Source organism: Vanderwaltozyma polyspora, genomic scaffold, assembly GCF_000150035.1.
Source record: "Vanderwaltozyma polyspora DSM 70294 KpolScaffold1039 genomic scaffold, whole genome shotgun sequence".
NCBI lineage: Eukaryota > Fungi > Ascomycota > Saccharomycetes > Saccharomycetales > Saccharomycetaceae > Vanderwaltozyma > Vanderwaltozyma polyspora.
In genome coordinates, this window is record NW_001834681.1 from 1 (window position 1) to 19,898 (window position 19,898).

At 34.0% G+C, this 19,898-nt stretch overlaps 7 protein-coding genes across 7 annotated transcripts; 4 read left to right on the forward strand and 3 right to left on the reverse strand.

Moving 5' to 3' along the window:
* Window positions 1–485: 485 nt before the first annotated feature.
* Window positions 486–1,670, reverse strand: PFK27 (6-phosphofructo-2-kinase; the record flags this gene model as incomplete). The annotated part of the gene is made up of 1 exon (XM_001646060.1): window positions 486–1,670. One exon carries the CDS (start codon window positions 1,668–1,670, stop codon window positions 486–488), a length of 1,185 nt encoding a protein of 394 aa, XP_001646110.1.
* Window positions 1,671–3,441: 1,771 nt separating this feature from the next.
* On the reverse strand, window positions 3,442–4,437 carry PHA2 (prephenate dehydratase PHA2; the record flags this gene model as incomplete). The annotated part of the gene is made up of 1 exon (XM_001646061.1): window positions 3,442–4,437. One exon carries the CDS (start codon window positions 4,435–4,437, stop codon window positions 3,442–3,444), a length of 996 nt encoding a protein of 331 aa, XP_001646111.1.
* A 2,106-nt stretch (window positions 4,438–6,543) lies between these two features.
* Window positions 6,544–7,758, forward strand: OM45 (Om45p; the record flags this gene model as incomplete). Its single annotated transcript, XM_001646062.1, has 1 exon — window positions 6,544–7,758. One exon carries the CDS (start codon window positions 6,544–6,546, stop codon window positions 7,756–7,758), a length of 1,215 nt encoding a protein of 404 aa, XP_001646112.1.
* A 1,972-nt stretch (window positions 7,759–9,730) lies between these two features.
* MKS1 (Mks1p) lies at window positions 9,731–11,605 on the forward strand (the record flags this gene model as incomplete). Its single annotated transcript, XM_001646063.1, has 1 exon — window positions 9,731–11,605. One exon carries the CDS (start codon window positions 9,731–9,733, stop codon window positions 11,603–11,605), a length of 1,875 nt encoding a protein of 624 aa, XP_001646113.1.
* Window positions 11,606–12,099: 494 nt separating this feature from the next.
* IMP4 (snoRNA-binding rRNA-processing protein IMP4) lies at window positions 12,100–12,966 on the forward strand (the record flags this gene model as incomplete). The annotated part of the gene is made up of 1 exon (XM_001646064.1): window positions 12,100–12,966. The coding sequence occupies one exon, from the start codon at window positions 12,100–12,102 to the stop codon at window positions 12,964–12,966; it is 867 nt and encodes a 288-aa protein (XP_001646114.1).
* Window positions 12,967–13,297: 331 nt separating this feature from the next.
* On the reverse strand, window positions 13,298–14,509 carry Kpol_1039p6 (uncharacterized protein; the record flags this gene model as incomplete). Its single annotated transcript, XM_001646065.1, has 1 exon — window positions 13,298–14,509. One exon carries the CDS (start codon window positions 14,507–14,509, stop codon window positions 13,298–13,300), a length of 1,212 nt encoding a protein of 403 aa, XP_001646115.1.
* A 3,680-nt stretch (window positions 14,510–18,189) lies between these two features.
* On the forward strand, window positions 18,190–19,644 carry LAT1 (dihydrolipoyllysine-residue acetyltransferase; the record flags this gene model as incomplete). Its single annotated transcript, XM_001646066.1, has 1 exon — window positions 18,190–19,644. One exon carries the CDS (start codon window positions 18,190–18,192, stop codon window positions 19,642–19,644), a length of 1,455 nt encoding a protein of 484 aa, XP_001646116.1.
* Window positions 19,645–19,898: the final 254 nt, after the last annotated feature.

Genomic DNA, 19,898 nt, shown 5'->3' on the forward strand with positions numbered 1-19,898 from the left:
CTCACAAGATATATATTATCCGAATTTGATACCGAATTTGGTTAATTCACTATTAAGATGACGATAAATTAAAGAAAAGCATTATGAGAACGGATCATGTTACAAGATATTGGTAGAGATATATATGTAGGGTGTATATTGGTAAATTTATTAATATCATATTGAATTAAACTTATAATGTCAACGTTAAAATTTATAAAATTGTATAAATAAGTTGTAAGAAGACAACCGAAATAAATAACAGGTAATAAGTATAAAGGAAATGTATCAAAGGATATAATAAACGTAAGACAAAAAAACAATTCTTAGTTTGATCATTTGTTTTTAAGCGATTTATCAATTGTATAGTTCATGATTGATGAGTTGAGAGTCATTAAAGGTCGTTAACAAATGTGGGATTAGTGAGTGTATGCAATAAAAATACATGATAGTTGTAAATGACATCAATTAATGTGTCTATCAATGTTAATTTGTTTTAATTTAATTTAAGTGTTGTCCATTAGAGATTCTTGCAATGAATTGATATATTCTTCATTGACGATCTCTGTCAGTGTATCTAGACAGTTCATTGAATTTTCTGTGCAGTTCATATCTGAAGTTGAATTTCTTTGAAATTCTTCTCTGATTACAAAAAATTGTTTAACTTTAGTAATATATTCATGTCCATAAAGATTTGAATAGTTTTCAACAAATCTGTTTATTAGATATAGTATCATATCAGTAAAGGGAGAATGATTTCTCGTTGACAGTACAAAATTTTGGTTGGAATTTGATAAGCCAGCATCACAGATTTTATAATAAAGTACTTCATATTCTAAATTATTTTCTTTTAAATAACTTGAGATTTCTTCAAATTCAATTTCTGAGAACGGTGTGGATTGTTTGCAATAATATCTTAGTCTTTTTGCAAAATCTGATATCGAATATCTGTAAGGCTTGTCATAATAATCGTCATTAAAGGATTTGTTGTGAACATTATACCGTATAAAATTGATATCATTACATGATATTTGGAGAAAAATTGGTATGATATGAAAACTCGAATTTACATTTGAGTTGTAATATGAAAATTCAGATATTAAAAACTTTCTTCTAGCTTTTGTTGAATTAGTTGCATCGAAAATTGCTATATCACAAGCGTCATTATTAACATCTCTTAGTAAGTTATTTAAAGTTATCTTGGCGAACTTTTCCTTTTTATTTGAATTTTTTGGATTAAATAAATCCTCTGAGGAATCATTTGCTAGTTTCATAGGCAAACCGTTGTTAGACAAATTCCTCCTTACTTGACCTGCGTTATAGATTGAACATCTTAAATGTTTTGTACTGTCATTACTATTGAAATATTTTATCAAATGTGAAGATATGCTTGACTTTCCGGAAGCTGGTAAACCTATTAAGATGAAAACGTATTTATCCAATTTTTCAGTAGAAGGTGCTGGCGTTAGTAGTCCACTTGAATATTGATTATATGGATAAGTGAATATATCGCGGTTTTTGGAACTGTAGGAATCATCAACATCATCAAATTCTTCATTTTCGTAGTAGTAATTTGAATTGTTCAATAACAAACTGGAATAACTTTTTTTACTCAACGAAAATAGAGAGTTTGTCGAAGTATGGTTTGATTTCAAAGTTTCCAACCGCGGGGAGGATGTTGAATCACTCATTGTTACCTCAATACTTATTTCAACTCTATAAGAGCAATTCGTGTGTGCTAACAGGAAGGTAAAGAAAGTTTATCAAAAAAAAAAAAATGAAGGTTAGCAATGGAAGACAAACTAGAATACAAGCAATAGTGATTTAAAACTCGAGTCAGCACTATCCTATTCTTCTTGTACCTATTCTCTATAATGTCAATATAATATGATAGTGTTGGGGAGGCCTCTATAAAAAATGGTCTTTCGATATATTTTGACACACAGCAGATGAATCAACGCTTGATAAATATATATATATTAAATATATATGAATCTACTGTATCCAAAATGTATTGCTATAAGTCCGACCTCACAAACAATTACAAGATCTGAACCTGGTGTGTTGAGCAAAGATATATGTTCTTATAAATATCGATCTTGAAATGGAGAACAGAATATGAGTCAAATGCAAGAGCTCAAACCTGCTAGATCGATAATTAAAGCCAACAGCAACTTGATGACCAGTGTCGGGGGAGATCAAACAGAATGGATTAGAATAAAGTAACTGAAGCTCAATCAATATTTAATATAATTTTAATTTTTTAGTCATAAATTAATATATTAATTTCACAGTAGCTTCACAATGGAAAAAAAATTTTTTTTTTTTTTTTATTTGATATCTAGTATCAAAAGAGAGAGACAGATAGAGATATAGAGAGATAGATAGAGCTTGATGGTTTCTGTTTCTAAAGTGAAACTTTAATGTTAAAATGGTCAAAAAAGATGGAAAGAAGAAGCTCATAGACTGTTAGAATAGTAAGGAAGATATCAAAATGATGCAAAACGTTTGAAAAGAAACGCATTTGATGACTTTTTCCTCTGGGTTCTTCCTGTTATGGGAAACTGTTTGATCAAAAGCTCTTCTCACCTCATTTTGGGATGGGAGATGCAGAGAGACAGTCCTAGTAGTAGCAGCAGCAGCAGCAGCACGTTGGACCGCAACCGGAGAAAGAGAAGAGATGATATGTCATGTGACCTAGGTAAATGTCCCGATGTCGTAAAAACTCGTAATGGGATGGGATGGACATCAAACAAATCAACAGCAATCGCTGGCTGACAAGGCATTTGGATGATCCAAGAATCACGTTTTCGATTTTCTTGGATATGTACAACAACGTAATACAGAGAGGCTGACATGCCCACCCCCCACATATGCATTAAAAATTGGAGAAACAAGCTTGAAAATATAGACTCACACACACACACATGTGTATGTGTATTTGTATTTGTAAGATGGAACGGAACTAAATGGTAAAAGTAACAATGATTTCAGTTTTCAATTACCATGCAACTAGACTGGGTCTGGTATGTACTCGATGGGGTCATGATCGGGGAGGGATCACACACCGTTTTGCTTATCAGCATGCAAGCATCTTGCAAACTTTCATCAATTGATACCATACCATATCATATCAAATCATCATTTACATTTATATAAACTTTTACATCTGTACACATGTAGATATATATATATATAGTCCCCAAACTAAACAGATCTTGCACTTCTGGCGAATCACTCCACTACAAAATTCTCTCTGATTTTCTTATACTTTGAAAATTCGAGATCGACCTTTGTCTTTTATAGGCTGAAAAAGTGAGTAACATGAAATGTTTTTTTTACCCACCAGAATTTGAGTAGGTATTCTGACAATGGATATATGTTCAAGGAAGAGATGTCATTACTATGACAAGGACGGTTCGAAACATACCAATTGATCGTTCTTGTTCTTGTTTTTCTTGTTTACAAGTAATATCTTTCATTTCTAGGGAAAGAACCCCATATTGTCCATTTGATGCATTGTGGATCTATTTCATTGTAGAACGACTCTCTGTCTGTGATGCTTTCGTTAATGTTATGAAACTCTACGAAGAATACGTATTGCCATTTTCTAGATGTTAGTTTATTGGTATTGTAAGGTCTTGAATTGATTGAACACATATTCAATGAATATTTTTTGAGCACTGTCAGTATATCCACCAATGAACCTGGATCGTCATTTATTGTGAATGACAAAATTGAAACTTTTTCAGTTGGAATTATATTTTGAGGAGGGATATACTTTGGTATTGTTGGATCATTGCGTCTTGTTAATATTAAAAATCTAGTCGTGTTACCCTTTATGTCATTTATCTTTTGTTTTATTATATGCGCGTTATGTATCGTTGCTGCTGTTTCACTCGCTATTGATAAATGTAGTCTTGAGTTGTCAGATTTCTGTTCTTTCATTGCAATTGTGACAGCTTCTGAGGTCGAAGATGTATCTACAATTGAAATGTCTTTAATTTTGGTACGTAAATCGGCGACAAAAGTTTCTATCTGACCCCATACTTGTGGGTGTGAATATAATACCACTGACTTATAATTTTCAATGACTCCGTCAATTGATGGGATATCTAACGATGAGATTAGACAATGTGATATAGAAACGTACTGCTCTGCGACAATTTCGATTTTTGAGGAAATTTTAGCAATTGAATTCTCATCAATTGATGAATTTAACATCTTGTCACGAAGGATATCATAAGAGAATACCACTTGGCCGTTAGTTGAATTTTCTAACGGGACCACAGAATAATCTATATTGTAATTGTCGGTATCTTCTAGAATTGAGAAACAATTGTTAATCGAGGGAGAAGGTATATATTCAACATTCGGGCAGTTTGCAAATTCCTGTAAAGCAGCTTGGTGAGAATAGGTACCATACGGACCTAGAAATAATACTTTAACATTTGACATTGGATAATGGAGTATGAGTTGGGATGGGTTTGATTTAGGTGCAAATGAGGTTCTTTCTAAATAAGATATGTTATTATATACCAATGTGAGTTAGTCATTCGATCGATCGATCGATGAATCGATGGGTTAATACACATGCATGAATTGTGTCGTACACAGTTATTATAATGTAGGTTTAGAAACACATGTGATAATCATGTTCTATACTAAAATTATATGATTTTTTATTTTGTATAGCACGTGATTACAATAAGTCACATGATCAATAATGTTCAGACAAATTTCAAAGATGTATCATTATTGTTATTGTTATTATTGTATATGAAAAAAACCATCTTACCATATATCCCAATAGGTAACCCCCAAATATTGGCATATCTCTGTCATTCGTTTTAGTCTATTCCAGAGCTAATGGGCTCGTATTTTGTTCTAGTTTCTTTTTTTGCGTGTTTTTGGGTCAAAATAATTGCAAAATGTGACCTAAAAAAAAAGCTGCCCACCATCACATTCCGCCCAAAAATTATCCATCAGAGACAGACAAGTTCGTGCCAGCTGGCCGGTTTAGTTTGGACGGTAGGTGATGGAATGGGGGAATCACAAAAACAGAATGACACTTCTTCCCGCACTTCGTATTGTCTTGCTGTTCATTTTTACTGTATTTTGACTCACTTTCAATGTGTCTCTGTGCGTGTATGTCTCTGTTTTTTTTTGTGGTTTGCTTTCTCTATTGATCACATCAGCCAGCCACAAATTACTAAACAGATGACGGATGACCGCACGAAAAAGAAACACAAGAGCAGTAGAAAAACCCCGGATTTCGGCTGAAAGGAGCTCAATTTGGTAAAAACCACAAAAATTTAAAAACAAAAAATTAAAAAATAAAAAATACTTGGTCTCGCCCTTCTTTATTTCTCTTTCTGTTTGGAAAACCATCGTCCTCTGTCCGCACTCCAGGCCTTCCCTGCTTCTCCTCCCCGATATTCACTTTTGTGTTTTAACTCGGAGTACTTCGCTTACATTCAAATCAAAAGACAAAGCAGAAAACGAACTCGCATTGCAGGTTCGAAAAGACAGACAGAGACAAACATGGAGAGAGATGCATTCACAAAATTATATTCCTCTACTTTACTCTGCCTTACTCTACGTCTTTGCGTCTTTGCGTCTTTGTGTTTGTCGTTTTCTCTCCCTTTCCCTCGAACGTTCCAACCTCCCCCTCTAAGAAGAACCGGTGTTATACCACATATAATTATATCATCACTTGTTTCCCTTCTTCGTTTTCTCAGCAACAATCCCCTAATCTCGTTCCTTATCTGTTCCCCGTTTGCATCAGCCCAAAAAATAAAAAAGGGATACCCGCCGTCTCATTCACACCATTTTCCTCATCTCTCGTTTAATCCCCCCCCTCGAATACATACCATCTATTCCTTTATTCCTGTACTTTAATTATTTCAAACCATCGCCAAATTTAAAACTTCACTTCAAATTTCACTTCAAATTTCAATTCTACCCTCTGTTTCACAACTCATCAAATCAAACTAAACTGAACTAAACAGACTATACCTTACCTTACCTTACCATCTCTCTCTCTATTTGTAATTTTTTACTATTCACCACATCACTGTCCCTCTTTCCCAACTCTTGATTTCATTGTCAAAGGCGCTCTTTTGTTGTTTGATGTCCTTATTCTGTCTGTTCTACATTGACGTTGCATAAACATTACATCAGTATCCTTAACTTTAAATCCCAACACACTCCTATCCCTCAAAAGAGTTTGTCTCTTGTTGGTCTATCTCTAGTATTTTTAAAAAAAGTTTCACCTCTACTTGAGGTGATCATCACAACGTCCAGGGTTCGTCTTGGTTTTATACATATATAAACTCGACTCTTGATTGATATGATATTTAATTGATAAAAAAAATTATTTCAATTGATAATTCTTCTAATTGTACTTTATATTTATTTCTTGTTTGTGTTTTTGAAATAATACTAAACACAACGAATAACTACTAGAGTATTTATTGATAATATTGTATATTCACCATATTACCGTACAATAAATATCTATTGAAAACAAACAATCAAACAAGCTAATAAATTTTACCTATAATGTCCTCAAGAATTGTAGTTGGCAGTCTAGCTGCTGTAACTGCAGGTTACCTAGTTTATAAAAATAATGTCCAAGACGACGTTAGTTTCCCATACAAGAAATTGGAACTTCCAAAACCTGCTACCTTGACAAATAACAACAGTTTGGAAAACTCGAAACATTCAGCTATTGGCAAGGCCCATCACGACTCCAAGACCATATTCAACTGGGGGTTCTCAGAAGCTGAGCGTAACAAGGCCATTGCAATTGGTGAGTATGACATGACTAACCAGAAATTACAAGACTTGATGTCTTTGAAAGGTACACCAAACGCTCCATCAGAATTGGATGCTATGATTCAAAATTCGAAGATGCAATTGAGTGAAAAGGAGGCTAACCTACAAAAGGCTAATGAAATTTACAACAGGTACACTGCAAATGATGATTTCAACTCGTTGGCATCAAAGCTAGATCAGCAAGATGAAAATTATATTCATGGCAAGACATCTTTCTTCAAATGGTTGACACATAACGGTTTGGATGACGCCGAAGAGATGGTATACCAGGAAGGTGCCAAGAAAGTGGATGAAATTGCAAGTAACAGTGTCTATGGTTGGGGTGAGAATGCCCAGGAGTTTGCTCGTGAAGAGAAGCTGGAAGCATTGAGAAGCGCCAAGGAGGGTCCAAGTGAGGCTCAACAGAAGTTGGATGAATTGAAGAAGATCAAGTCCAAAGGCTGGCTAACCTATGGTAAGACCCCAGATGTTGAAAGGAAAGTTGCACAAAACACTGCTGAATCGTTGAAAGGATGGGGTGAGAGTGCTGCTCAATGTGCTAATGATGAAGTTGAAGACATTAAATTGCAATTTGAGAATGTTTTATCATTGGACGACGCTAAACGTAATGCAGATGAGAAATGGGAGTTGTTGAAGAAATGTAAGGAAGAGTATGCACATGATTTTGAAAACAAGGACAAGAGTAATTTTTTATGGCGCAGACTTTTCTCTTCTTCTTCAAAGAGCAGCCCTGATGAGATACACAAGGCCATTGAACAAGATGTTGTTGCTCACAATGCCAAAAAACAATTAGAAGTTGCACAACAGAACTATGATGTTGCCATTGATATTTTATCTAAATATATTGAAGATAATTCGTTATCTAACAATAAAGAATTAAAGAATCATCATGGTAAACTAGCTGGGAAACTATGGGACCATATGAATGAATCTAAATAGAATTAAAGATTTGCTACTTTACATGTTCATGACCCCAGAAGAAAAAAACTAATATAAAAACTCCTAAAGAAATAAATAAATAATATATACTTACATACATTCATCATGCATTCCTCCCTTCCATAAATAATTTTAACGAACCATTATTTAACCTAATGTTTACCATTTTGTATTTAACTATATATTTTAGTAATTTAGAAGATAGTGCGATATAGCCTTACTATAAGACACTATGATAATATAATACAATACAATACAAAATACGATATTATTTTCAGTTTTAATTACGAGCGGAAATAAAGAATATTGAATAAAAAAATATTTAGTTAAGCATCAACCATAATGAAAAAACAAATTATCATCACCACCGCCACCCCCATCATCATCATTCTTCTACTTGCAACAACGAACCCCCAACTGCCATCATTCCTTGCATGACCATAAGTCACACACATTTTTTAATCATGGAAAAAGAACACTACCCCTTCCACCTTCAGAAACAAATACCATACAAACAAGCATACCACTCCCCTGAACCTTGACCTTGCAACCAGACAATAAGAACAGAGACAACAACAACGACACGAACAAGAACAAGAACAAGAACGACAACGAGAATATAATCAACCAATTTAATCAAAATCCATCATCATCATCCATAAAGGGCTCCTTCCCTCCTTCAAACTACAACAAGACAAACAGAGACAATCAATCAATCGATCAATCGATCAATCGATTGATCGATCAAAATCAATCAAGAAAAAAAAGAGTTTACGATACCACCATCATCAACATCATCATCAGAAGCTAAGCGTTGATACGACAAAGACCATAACCGTCATCATTCCTTTCCAAAAGGTCAAAAGTCAGTGTGTTTTGGATTCAGTATAAATAAAGATACTTTACAGACATCAACAAGAACTTGGGGACCCAACTGTAGTTGTAGTTGTAGTTGTAGTTGTCGTTGTCGTTGTCGTTATCATTATCATTATCAAATCAGTAAAGGACTGTATTATATCAAATTATAGAAAGGGCCGACTTGAACTGGTTTATTATAGTCAGACAGAACAAATAGAATAAGATAAAATTCACGAATCAGGAATCAAACAGCAACAGAAGGAAGAGAGGATACGAATAGTATTGGTATAAATATACAGATATATATACATTCGTTTCTTGTTGCAACAACACTACGAATTGGTTCAAAACAAAAGAACAGACAGAGTTAAAGAGGGAAAAAATAAAAATATTAGAGTGCACTTGCTGTTCCTAAGGTCGTTTCCGCATATATTGGATTAAAACTCAGTGATTAATAGCACTGCTGCTGCCGGTACACATACTCTATTGGTATATTATATTATAATATAATATCTTTTTTTTTGTTGTTGTTCAAGAGTGGGTTTCGTTATACCAATTGACAACAATACTTGGTTTGGTTTGGTTTGGTTTCAGTTCATTTGGCAACTAAGAGGTCAACCATATCTTTTGCTTACAGTATAGTTTTTTGCTTTTAATCTTCAGGAAGGTCAAAGCTAAAGCTAAAGCATTACCAAGAAAGCAAGCAAGCAGAAAAAAAAACTGGTGAAGCTGAAGATAAAAATCAAAAAAAAAAAAATTAAATTAAACGTAGACGTAAGGAACGAAGAGGTTTATCGATCGAATGGTGATATTGAAGTGATAATATGAATCTTTGATATATTGCTGTGGTTTATAACAAGAGATATTGGAAGAAAAGTATAAACACAAGATATTGTCCGTTTATTTTTGCTAATATAGTTTGAAGTTTTTTGTTATTACTGAGTCTTTTCACTGTTAAAGTGGTTTTTTGTATTTGAAAGGTTTTGAATTAGAGTTACTATATCAAGACAGACAGAGAGGTCTTTGTTTCAGTTTTCATATAGTCAGTGGAGGGTGAGTTGTAGAAGAAGGTGTAGTCGTCGTAGTAGGTTTTGATATTATCTATCGATTCGAAATGACGAAAGTACCGAAGGAATCATTTCAGTATAATGATGGTTCGTTGAATGAAAAATTTTTAAAGATAAGTCCAAACTTGTTTACTCCTGAACGGTTGCATTTGTTTGATTCGATGGACTTGTATTTGCAACTAATCAAATGTAATAAGAATAATGATAGATCGTATATTGAACAAGGTGAAAGGTTGAAAAATATCAGTTGGAGAATTCTGAATAAATCTTTATTAAAGGATAAAGATATAAATAGATCAAAGAAAAGAGAAGGTGTCAAAAATTTGTATTATATTATTAACCCTGTTAATAATCAAAAGCAGTTACAATCTCAACAACCTCAATCGCAGTTGCAGTCGAAATTGAAATCAACTAATACCACTACTACTGATAATAATTATAATAATGGTAGCCATCTAGATATACGGCCTAATAATAACAACGAAGTCACCCAAACCACTTCAAATATTGATAAAATACCGTTAAAACAACAGAATAAAAAATTATTCCAATCAACCCCTGCATTAAGCCCAAACGTTATTGAAAGATATAAATTGCATAATAATAACTCTAACACTAATAGTAACATTAATAATAACCTTAATAATGATAACAATAACAATAACAATAACCCCGTGGTAAAGAAAAGGGAAGATCCAGAGAATGTTGTTAATGGTTTCGATACAAATATATTGATTACAAGAAAAAAGTCGAATCCTTATCCAGCTTCAAATGACAATACGTTGTTTAACATCCAAACTACTGATAGAAAAATTTCACATACAAAACAAGAGGTTACAAAAAATTCTAGTGAAGATAATAATATAGATGACACTGGTGAAGATAACGATGATGGTAAACCAATCACTAGGGTTAATTCTTTATTTGGTGATGTTAGCACGAAAAATAAAATGCATGAGGATAGCTCATCTAATTTAAAATCTGGAGAAAGGAGTTCGAAACTATTCTTTAGTGAGGATGATGAATCAGACTGGAACACTTTATCTGACGATGATGATGATGACTATGATGACGATGATGATTATGATGATGAAGATGATTTCGATGATGAAGAAGAAGAAAAATACTACAGAAAGCAGTGGGATAAATTATTATTTGCAAAAACAAATAATACTGCTAAGAGTTCGACTGGTTCATCCCCACAAAATATAAGTTCGATAAATTCTTCACCACATGAAGTGAAACGAAGCTTATTGAGTGGATTGTTTTTGAACAATCTGCAGAATACCTCTAATTCTAATAGTTACATTGACAATAAAAAAAATATCAATCATAACAACAACAACAATAATAATAATAATAATAATAATAATGGTTGTCAAAGTAAGTTCGTATCGGTGTCAAATGGAAACAGCAATTCGTCCCATATCATAAATCCACTAAGTAGTAATAACAGCCATAGTTCTAGGTCAGAAATTGCTAATACACCAATGAGTGTGAATAAACCAATAACAGGTACTTCGAACGTCAATGTAGTTGGATCAGTATCTCCACCATGTCCAATGAATACCACTTTCAATCCATTCATGCATAGAAATGGTAAATCAAGACAAGGAAGCTTTAGTAGTATAGCTTCAGAAACTACGAGAGAAAGGTACGCAAGTGAGTCCAATGCTCCACCTTCAGCACATACTATTCTTCCAACTGCATTATCCACACATATGTTCTTACCCAATAATATTCGTCAAAAAAGGTTAGCAGCATCAGGATTGGATCCAAGCAGGGGATTAGGAGTACGTCGTGAATCTATGGATATACCGTCAAGAAATAAGAATAATGGATACATTAAAACAAGAATGGAGATCACAGAAGAAGAATCTCTGGCTCATGCATACTCTAGAGGAAGACAGAGTAAAAACTAACAAAATGAACCCGTAACAATAATGAATTTTAATGATAACAATGCATATACATATATATCTATATATATAGAAATTTTTTAGTAGAATTTTTCCCCTAGTAGTCTCTTTGAGAGATTATTAGCCCCCCCTTTATAAAGTATAAAATACAATTAGATTTCAACAAATAACTTTAAATCGTAGAGATAGCAGATTAAAATAAACAATAAATAAATAAATAAAATAATAATCAAACAATCAAAACAGTTACCAATTAATAAGTCAACGAAAGGAAACGTTTAATGTTCCATCCTTTGTATCATTTAGTGTTACCCGGATTTGGTGATAATTTTGAAAAGCTCATCGGTGAAAAATTTTAACGTTATGAAATTGCGATGAGCTTAGTTCTAAGATGAAAAGAAGTATAAAATAAATGATGATATAAATACTATATATACACCAAAAGAGTGCTAACTGTGGGATAGAACATCATTTGTGTAAATCGTGAGTAGTACAAAATGTTAAGAAGACAAGCTCGTGAAAGAAGGGAATATTTGTACCGTAAGGCACAAGAATTGCAAGAGTCTCAATTACAACAGAAAAGACAGATTATTAGACAAGCTTTGGCTCAAGGTAAACCACTACCGAAAGAGATTGCAGAGGACGAGAAGTTACAAGAAGATTTTAGATATGACCAAACGATACGTGGGGAGCAATATGAGGAGGAAGTTGATGATGAATATGCCGCCAGTAGTGGTATTAGTGATCCAAGAGTCATTGTAACTACTTCAAGAGATCCAAGTACAAGATTATCTCAGTTTGCTAAGGAAATCAAATTATTATTTCCAGGTGCAGTACGTCTAAATAGAGGTAATTATATCATGCCAAACTTAGTTAAAGCTTGTGTTAGAAGTGGTACCAGTGATTTAGTTGTTTTGCATGAACATAGAGGTGTGCCAACTTCAATAACGATATCACATTTCCCACATGGTCCAACAGCATTCTTTACTTTGCATAATGTAGTATTAAGACATGACATTTTGAATCGTGGTAATCAAAGTGAAGTTAATCCACATTTGATTTTTGATAATTTTACTACACCATTAGGTGAAAGAATAGTTAAAGTATTGAAGCATTTATTCCCACCTGGTCCTAAAAAAGATGCCTCCAGAGTTATTACATTTGCTAATAGAGGTGATTATATAAGTGTAAGACAGCATGTCTATGTAAAGACTAGAGAAGGTGTTGAAGTTGCTGAAGTTGGTCCAAGATTCGAAATGAGATTATTTGAATTAAGATTGGGTACATTGGAAAATAAGGACGCTGATGTGGAATGGAAATTAAGAAGATTTGTTAGAACTGCAGGTAGAAAAGATTATTTGTAAATGGAATTTAATTTAAATACATATTATATAGAATAATGTATTAAATGTGCATAGAATTAAGTGCTTTGAAGTACATGTAAATGTAACAAAATAAATGAATTTTTGAAAGGTCGACAACAATATGATAGGTTAATATAAAAGATTAATAAAAATTAATTGTAATAGTAATAGTAAATAGATTCGATTTTGAAATGGATAGATAACAGTATTTGTCAAACGACAAAAAATAATAATGAAACAAAACAAATATGGGTTAAAATTCTTTTCTTGAATACATATTTACATCTCAGAAAAAGATGATCCAATAAATTTGTATTACTATTAAATTATATCAATTCAATGCACCATCGATAGTTGGAGTGTCAGTTGCAGTGCGACTCATTTTTTTCCTTAGAACCTCACCTAAATTATCAGTTTGTAATGGCGCCAGAGTATCTTCATTATAAATGAAATACTGGCTTGGAGAACGTCTTGACCTTGACATTACTGGGGTTTGAGAGGGAGACAGTCCTGATGTTGAGGAATATGTTCTTGCTCTAAATAATGGAGTCAGACCAGAAGATCGTAAGGAAGTGTAACCACTATTCGGATTCATATTTGCATTTGACGAGGACCTAGCCCTTAATAGACGAGGCTTTGATGAATTTGAGGGTATATTTGGTCTTGGATGCTGTAACAATGAATTTAAAGTTGATAAATTGGTTGGATCTAGAGTTCTATTGTCCTCATCATTTTCCATGTCATTTTCATCATCTGTAGTTGAGGTAGAATCACTATTAGAATTATCGAACTGGAAAGCAGCTGAAGGGTGAGGAGTTGAAGAATTTGGAGATAATGACTTATTTTTAATGAAAGGGTTATTAAATGTGTTAAACTGTTTTCCAGCTACAGGAGAAGCCAAAGAATGTGACTGTCTATGGGTTGAAGGTGAAGGCCCTGAAGAAGAAGAGTCTGTCATTTCATCAGATAACATGTCTGCATAAGAATAAAATCTCAATAATTTATGGTGAGGATCAGTAGGAGACGCAACTCTTGAAGGATTATTATTGTTATTATTATTGGTATTTGAGTATGTCCTTGATAAATATAAATGTGGAGAAGAAGGGGATGCAATTGAATGAGACTGGGACCTATACAAATTTGCTGAAGAAGATGAATTTGAATTTGAGAATTGGTGGGAATCTTTAAAATATCTGTTCCCCAGTGCCATGTCTAACCCAATAGTTGAGGGTCTTCTTGAATATATTAAATCTACATCGTTCAAATTAGTATTCTCGTCGGTTATAATTGAACAACTGGCATCTAGCGCAGGAGGGATCAAGTTCTCTAAATTATGATGAGTAGTTGAGTTAACTAGATTGTTATTACTTGCGGCATTAGCGTTATTATTATTCATATTTGAATATATACTAGTGTTACTTTGTTGTCTTGAAAGAGATAATGGAGATGAAGAAGTGTAGTTGTTTGTATTCGTGGTAGTAGGAGACAGGGGGTCCTCTACATCTCTTTCGAAAATCATTGAAGTATCCTGAGAATCTATCATTGTAAGGACAGTTGGTAGTTATTATAAATGTAATTTTGGGGAATGTGTCGATTATTATAAATTAGTCTATTGGTATATTTGGAAACGGGTCTTCCTTTTTGATCAATAAAGAATACACATATAAAAATGGTTGATATATTATATTACAGTAATGGTTTTAAATGATGATATTCACAAAAATTTAAAGGTACTGACTGACAGGATAGTTTGTCTTGAAGAGTTGTTTAAAAACTTAAGGTGTATGATTAGACTTGAGCAAAGCAAAGCAATTAATCGAAACAATTAGTTTATTATAACAGTTACTGGCTTGGTATGTCTTGTCTTGTCTTATTTTAAAAATAGTACAGTACAAAAATAAATCAACAGTAAGTTAGTCTTTCTTGTCTTATTTCAGAAGGAAGGGGGGAGGGGGGCTGTTGGTGTAGCAGTTAGATGTATTCAACTTTAGAGATGTTGATAGACAAGATAGCTATGATTAATGATTGATACAGTAAAAGAAGAAGAAGGTGTAATTAAAAGAAGTCTTATATGAACAAGTCAAGTCATTGTTAAAAAAACAACTTAATGAATGGTTGTTAGCTAAGTTAAGTTGAATTGGGTCGAGATAAGTATATATTGTATAATGTTATGTTATATAAATAGGAAATGAAATAAAAATGTCGGCAGTCTGTAAGAGTAGGTGTTAATGTTAGTGGGTCTAGTTGTAATCTGGGGTTGCTACAATCGTGTTGCTGTCAAATACGAGGTGAAGCTGTTGGTAGTAAAACCAAAAGACAAAGGAGTTGTAGCAAATATACTCTTAGCAAGGGGGGCAGTTGGGGGGGGATTGGTAGTTGAAGTTGTAGCTAGCTAGCAAGTGTGTATTAAATTAGCAACGAAACTGAAACGAAATATTTCAAAATTAGATAAAAGAAACGGCTTAGTTCAATAGCAAGAACCAACTTCTACAAGACCATAATTGGTAGATAGTCGGTTGGATAAAGTTTTCTAAAGTACTTGTCTATCATTCATTGCAATAGAGAAATGGTGCCGATAGCTATGATGGCTATTACGTTATTACTAAATTAAGATAAATGAAAAATTGTTGTTGGACTTGTTGCTCTTGTTGTTTGATTGGGAGAAGAAACAACCCAGAGTTAACGAAGTGGAAGGGGTAGTCAAGAGTGGATATACTCGAGCAAAGCTAGAGCTAGACTGGAAGAGAGTGTGTTAGAAACGAAACGAAACAAGACCAAGACCAAGACCAAAAGAGTGAATGAATGAATGTTGTGAAATTTGCTGTATACTTCGTTCCGTCTGGTATTGGTATTATACAAGTAGAGCCTCTTGTCCTCGTGTGTATGATCCATTTAAACCAGGCTGTAGAGGAGAAGGTCCCCTCCCATCTGGTTAAGAGATAAGTAGTAAACCTCACTAACCGAGTCAAGCCAAATCAAATCCAATTCAAGTCAAAGCCTTGGGAAACTATGTTGCAAGATGACGATGATGAAATGGATGATAGTGAGAATGATGGTCAAGTTAACTCAAGTTGTTTCGTAGAATACATATATACAAGCACATACACACACATAGAGAGAAGGTCTTGTTCTGTTTCTCTCTCAGTTGGGTAAAAAGAAAACAAATCATTTGATGATATGGGATTATGGTGCATTGCTTTTTTTGCAGTTTTGGCATGAGAAGTCCCATTGGACAACGATATTCAAGAGCAACTAGTAGTGATGGTCCCACCCATAGGTAGGTTTGGCGATAGAGAGTAGTATTAGTTTTGAGTTTATCTCTGCTATGCTATGCTATATTATAACGAGTTGAGATTTTTGTAAAAACAGAAATTGTAACAAGGAATAGATTATGTATGGTATAATGTTGCTATTTGAACGCACAAGTCATGTGTAGGTGTGTGGAATGGGTTTCTTTGTTTCTTTGTTTTTTTGTTTTGTTTTGTTTTGTTTTGTTTGTTCATTCTACATGTCGATTATACAAACAAATCATTGTGTGTATTCTTGTCAACTCTTGTTGAGCTTGGGTCCATTAATGCCGTCACACAGCCCTACATAGGTATAGATAGAGATACATATACATGTAGGCTCTCCACTGTTCATTCCTCGTCCAATTGCTGTTGCTCTTGCTGTTACTTTTATTTTTGCTCTTGCTCTTGAGACAAGAATCCTGATCTTACGATATTGATAGTACCGTGAAACAAATGTCGAACAGACCTTGCTTCCTGTTTATACACATGGATCAATGAATGAATCTGTTTTAAGACAGTCTACTGTTCTTTGCCAATTCACGGTTTGCAAATGGGCCATCCTATCCCGTTGTGTCTTGCTTAAGCCTATAGTTGAATCTTTTGTAGTTGGATGGATCAGACGTCGTTTGGCCCATACCATCATCTAGTGCACGTGACTGCCAAACAACATATCAAAGTGTTTTTATGTGTGTCGGTTCCATTCCACGTATTGGTTGGTGTCTTGTGTTGAAGAAGTTGTGTAAGTAGCATCCAATAGTGGTTCTTAAGATACTCCATTCGAAACACAATTGCAACTGTAATTGCAACTGCAATATCAGTCAATTGAGATGTCCAATGCCCTACTCGACTAACCCCATCTCCCTCACATGCTAGCGATGCGTGACCAATCAAAAAACGCACATCGAATTTGAAAATTTTTACTCGTACAACACGATTGCCATCGACTATTAGTTTACTATATAAAGAGACAAGACGAGACGAACCAATCAGTAACAAGTTAGCTTTCTCTCTTTTATTGTTCGTTTTGCAATTGATAAAACTGATTTTAGACTTTAGAATTCGTTCCAATTCGATTCAACTCAAGTTCAATTAGGGAAATACCATCCCAAATCTGTCACCAAGTGGATGGTGGAGGGGAACTACTATTTCTTCTTGATTCATGTCTGTTATTTTCGGATAAGTTTATCTGAACATTCACTTCATTATGATGAGATATAATATGCGTTATCGTATTGACTGGTTTCGTTTAACTACCTTACCAAGGAAATCAAATTTAAAACAGAATTTTATACCGCTGAGAAGTGTCTGTCATTGATCTAAGTTTCTTGATTACTCTACCCTGTATCTGTATGTGTATATGCCATCTCCATGTCCTGATAAGTCCTTGTCGCTGTTTAATCTGAGCTCACATCTGCAAGCTGGTCAGCTGAAGGTGTGGCTGCTTCGTCTGTATTGTAGTCTTCATTATGTAGGAATCTGCCTGCTCTGTCCCATACAATAATATGTCATATATATGTCACTGCATACGTACCTTTTTTCACTTGAGTCTCCTTGCTATAAATACAAATCACACGATGGATTTTAGATAATGGGATTGCTTACATTTGAAAAATTATGCAAACTGGAATTGTTTCCATTTTATCAACATGACAAGAGTTTTATTCGATTTATATCTAGCTCAGATACGTTTATAAGTTTCTTTTATTTTGATTCCACTTCCCCAATCAACTGTTTGTCGTTTGATTTCGTGGTTCTCTCACTTACAATTCGGTTTTGCCTTTATCCTTTTTCTCATATCTATCCTAAGCACAGTCAGATACTTTATTATCACTCTGTTCCCTTACCTTACCTTACCGAACTCGAATTTAAAATACATATTTAATCATAGATTCAATTCTCTTCCCCTATTCCCAGATATATCAATTTTCAATTAATGTTAAGAATCGTCAGGTCAGCTCCAACCATCACTAGATGCAATCTGCTAAGATTGTACTCTTCGTACCCTTCTTATTCTATCATCAATATGCCTGCCCTATCTCCAACCATGACCCATGGTAATTTGGCTTCTTGGACTAAAAAAGAAGGTGAACAATTGTCCGTTGGTGATGTGATAGCTGAAGTCGAAACTGATAAAGCCACAATGGATTTTGAATTTCAAGATGATGGTTATTTAGCTAAGATTTTGGTTAATCAAGGTGCCAAAGATGTCCCAGTTAATAAGCCAATTGCAATTTACGTAGAAGATGAAGCTGATGTACAGGCTTTCAAAGATTTTAAATTACCTGCTAATGAATCAGAAACAGCCCCTACTCCTGCTGACTCCACCCCTGCTGCTACACCTAGCGCTAGCGAAACTGTTGTAGAACAACAAGTGGCTAAGCAAACAACACCTTCAAGGCAATCTGCTCCTGCTACAGGAACAAGAATTTTAGCATCTCCTTTGGCAAAGGCAATGGCTTTGGAAAACGGAATTGCATTGAAAAACGTCACTGGTACAGGACCAAGTGGTAGAATTGTCAAGAAAGACATCGAAGAATACTTAAAATCTGGTCAAGGTGCTACCTCATCAGTTTCAGCAGCAACCACTGCCAGTACCGCTGCCCCAGCAGTCGCTGGAGGAGTATCTGCTTCTGCTTCTGTTAACTCAACAATTGCTCAAATGATTGCAGCTTCAAACCCATACACTGATACCGAAATTTCAAACATGAGAAATATCATAGGCTCTCGTCTATTGGAATCTACTCAAACAATTCCATCTTATATCGTTTCTTCTGATATTTCTGTCACTAAATTATTGAGATTAAGACAATCTCTAAATAATGATCCAGCAAACAAGAATAATGATTACAAATTATCCATAAATGACATTTTAGTGAAAGCTATCTCTTTAGCAGTCAAGAGAGTCCCAGAAGTTAACACATGTTGGCTAGAAAAGGAAAATGTCATTAGACAATTCGAAAACGTAGACGTTTCTGTCGCTGTCGCCACTCCAACTGGTTTGATCACTCCAATAGTTAAGAACGTCAACTCTAAGGGTTTGGTTTCGATCTCTAACGAAGTTAAAGATCTAGTCAAACGTGCAAGAATCAATAAATTAAACCCAGAAGAGTTCCAAGGTGGTACTATCTGTATTTCCAATTTAGGTATGAACAATGCCGTTTCCATGTTCACTTCTATCATTAATCCTCCACAATCTGCTATTTTGGCTGTCGGTACTACCAAAAGAATCCCAGTAGAAGATGTCACCTCTAAGAACGGTTTCACTTTCAATGATGTCATCACCATCACAGGTACTTTTGATCATAGAACTATTGATGGTGCTAAAGGTGGGGAATTCATGCACGCTTTGAAGACTATTATCGAAAACCCATTACAATTATTACTATAATAATTCTACTGTTGTTTTTGTCCAAATTCGATAAATGATTATATCTCAATAATATCGTTTGTCTGGTTTTTGTATATAGTTAGTTCATTAAAACAAATTCTTCAAGTTTTGATTGAATCAAAATTTAAAGAAATTATTATATTATAACTTTATGAGAAAATTTAACATTCCAATTTTTATTATTTTAATTCCTATTATTAATTTAAGTAACTAATGATCGTCATTATTAATATTCTTCTTGTTGTTATGTATGT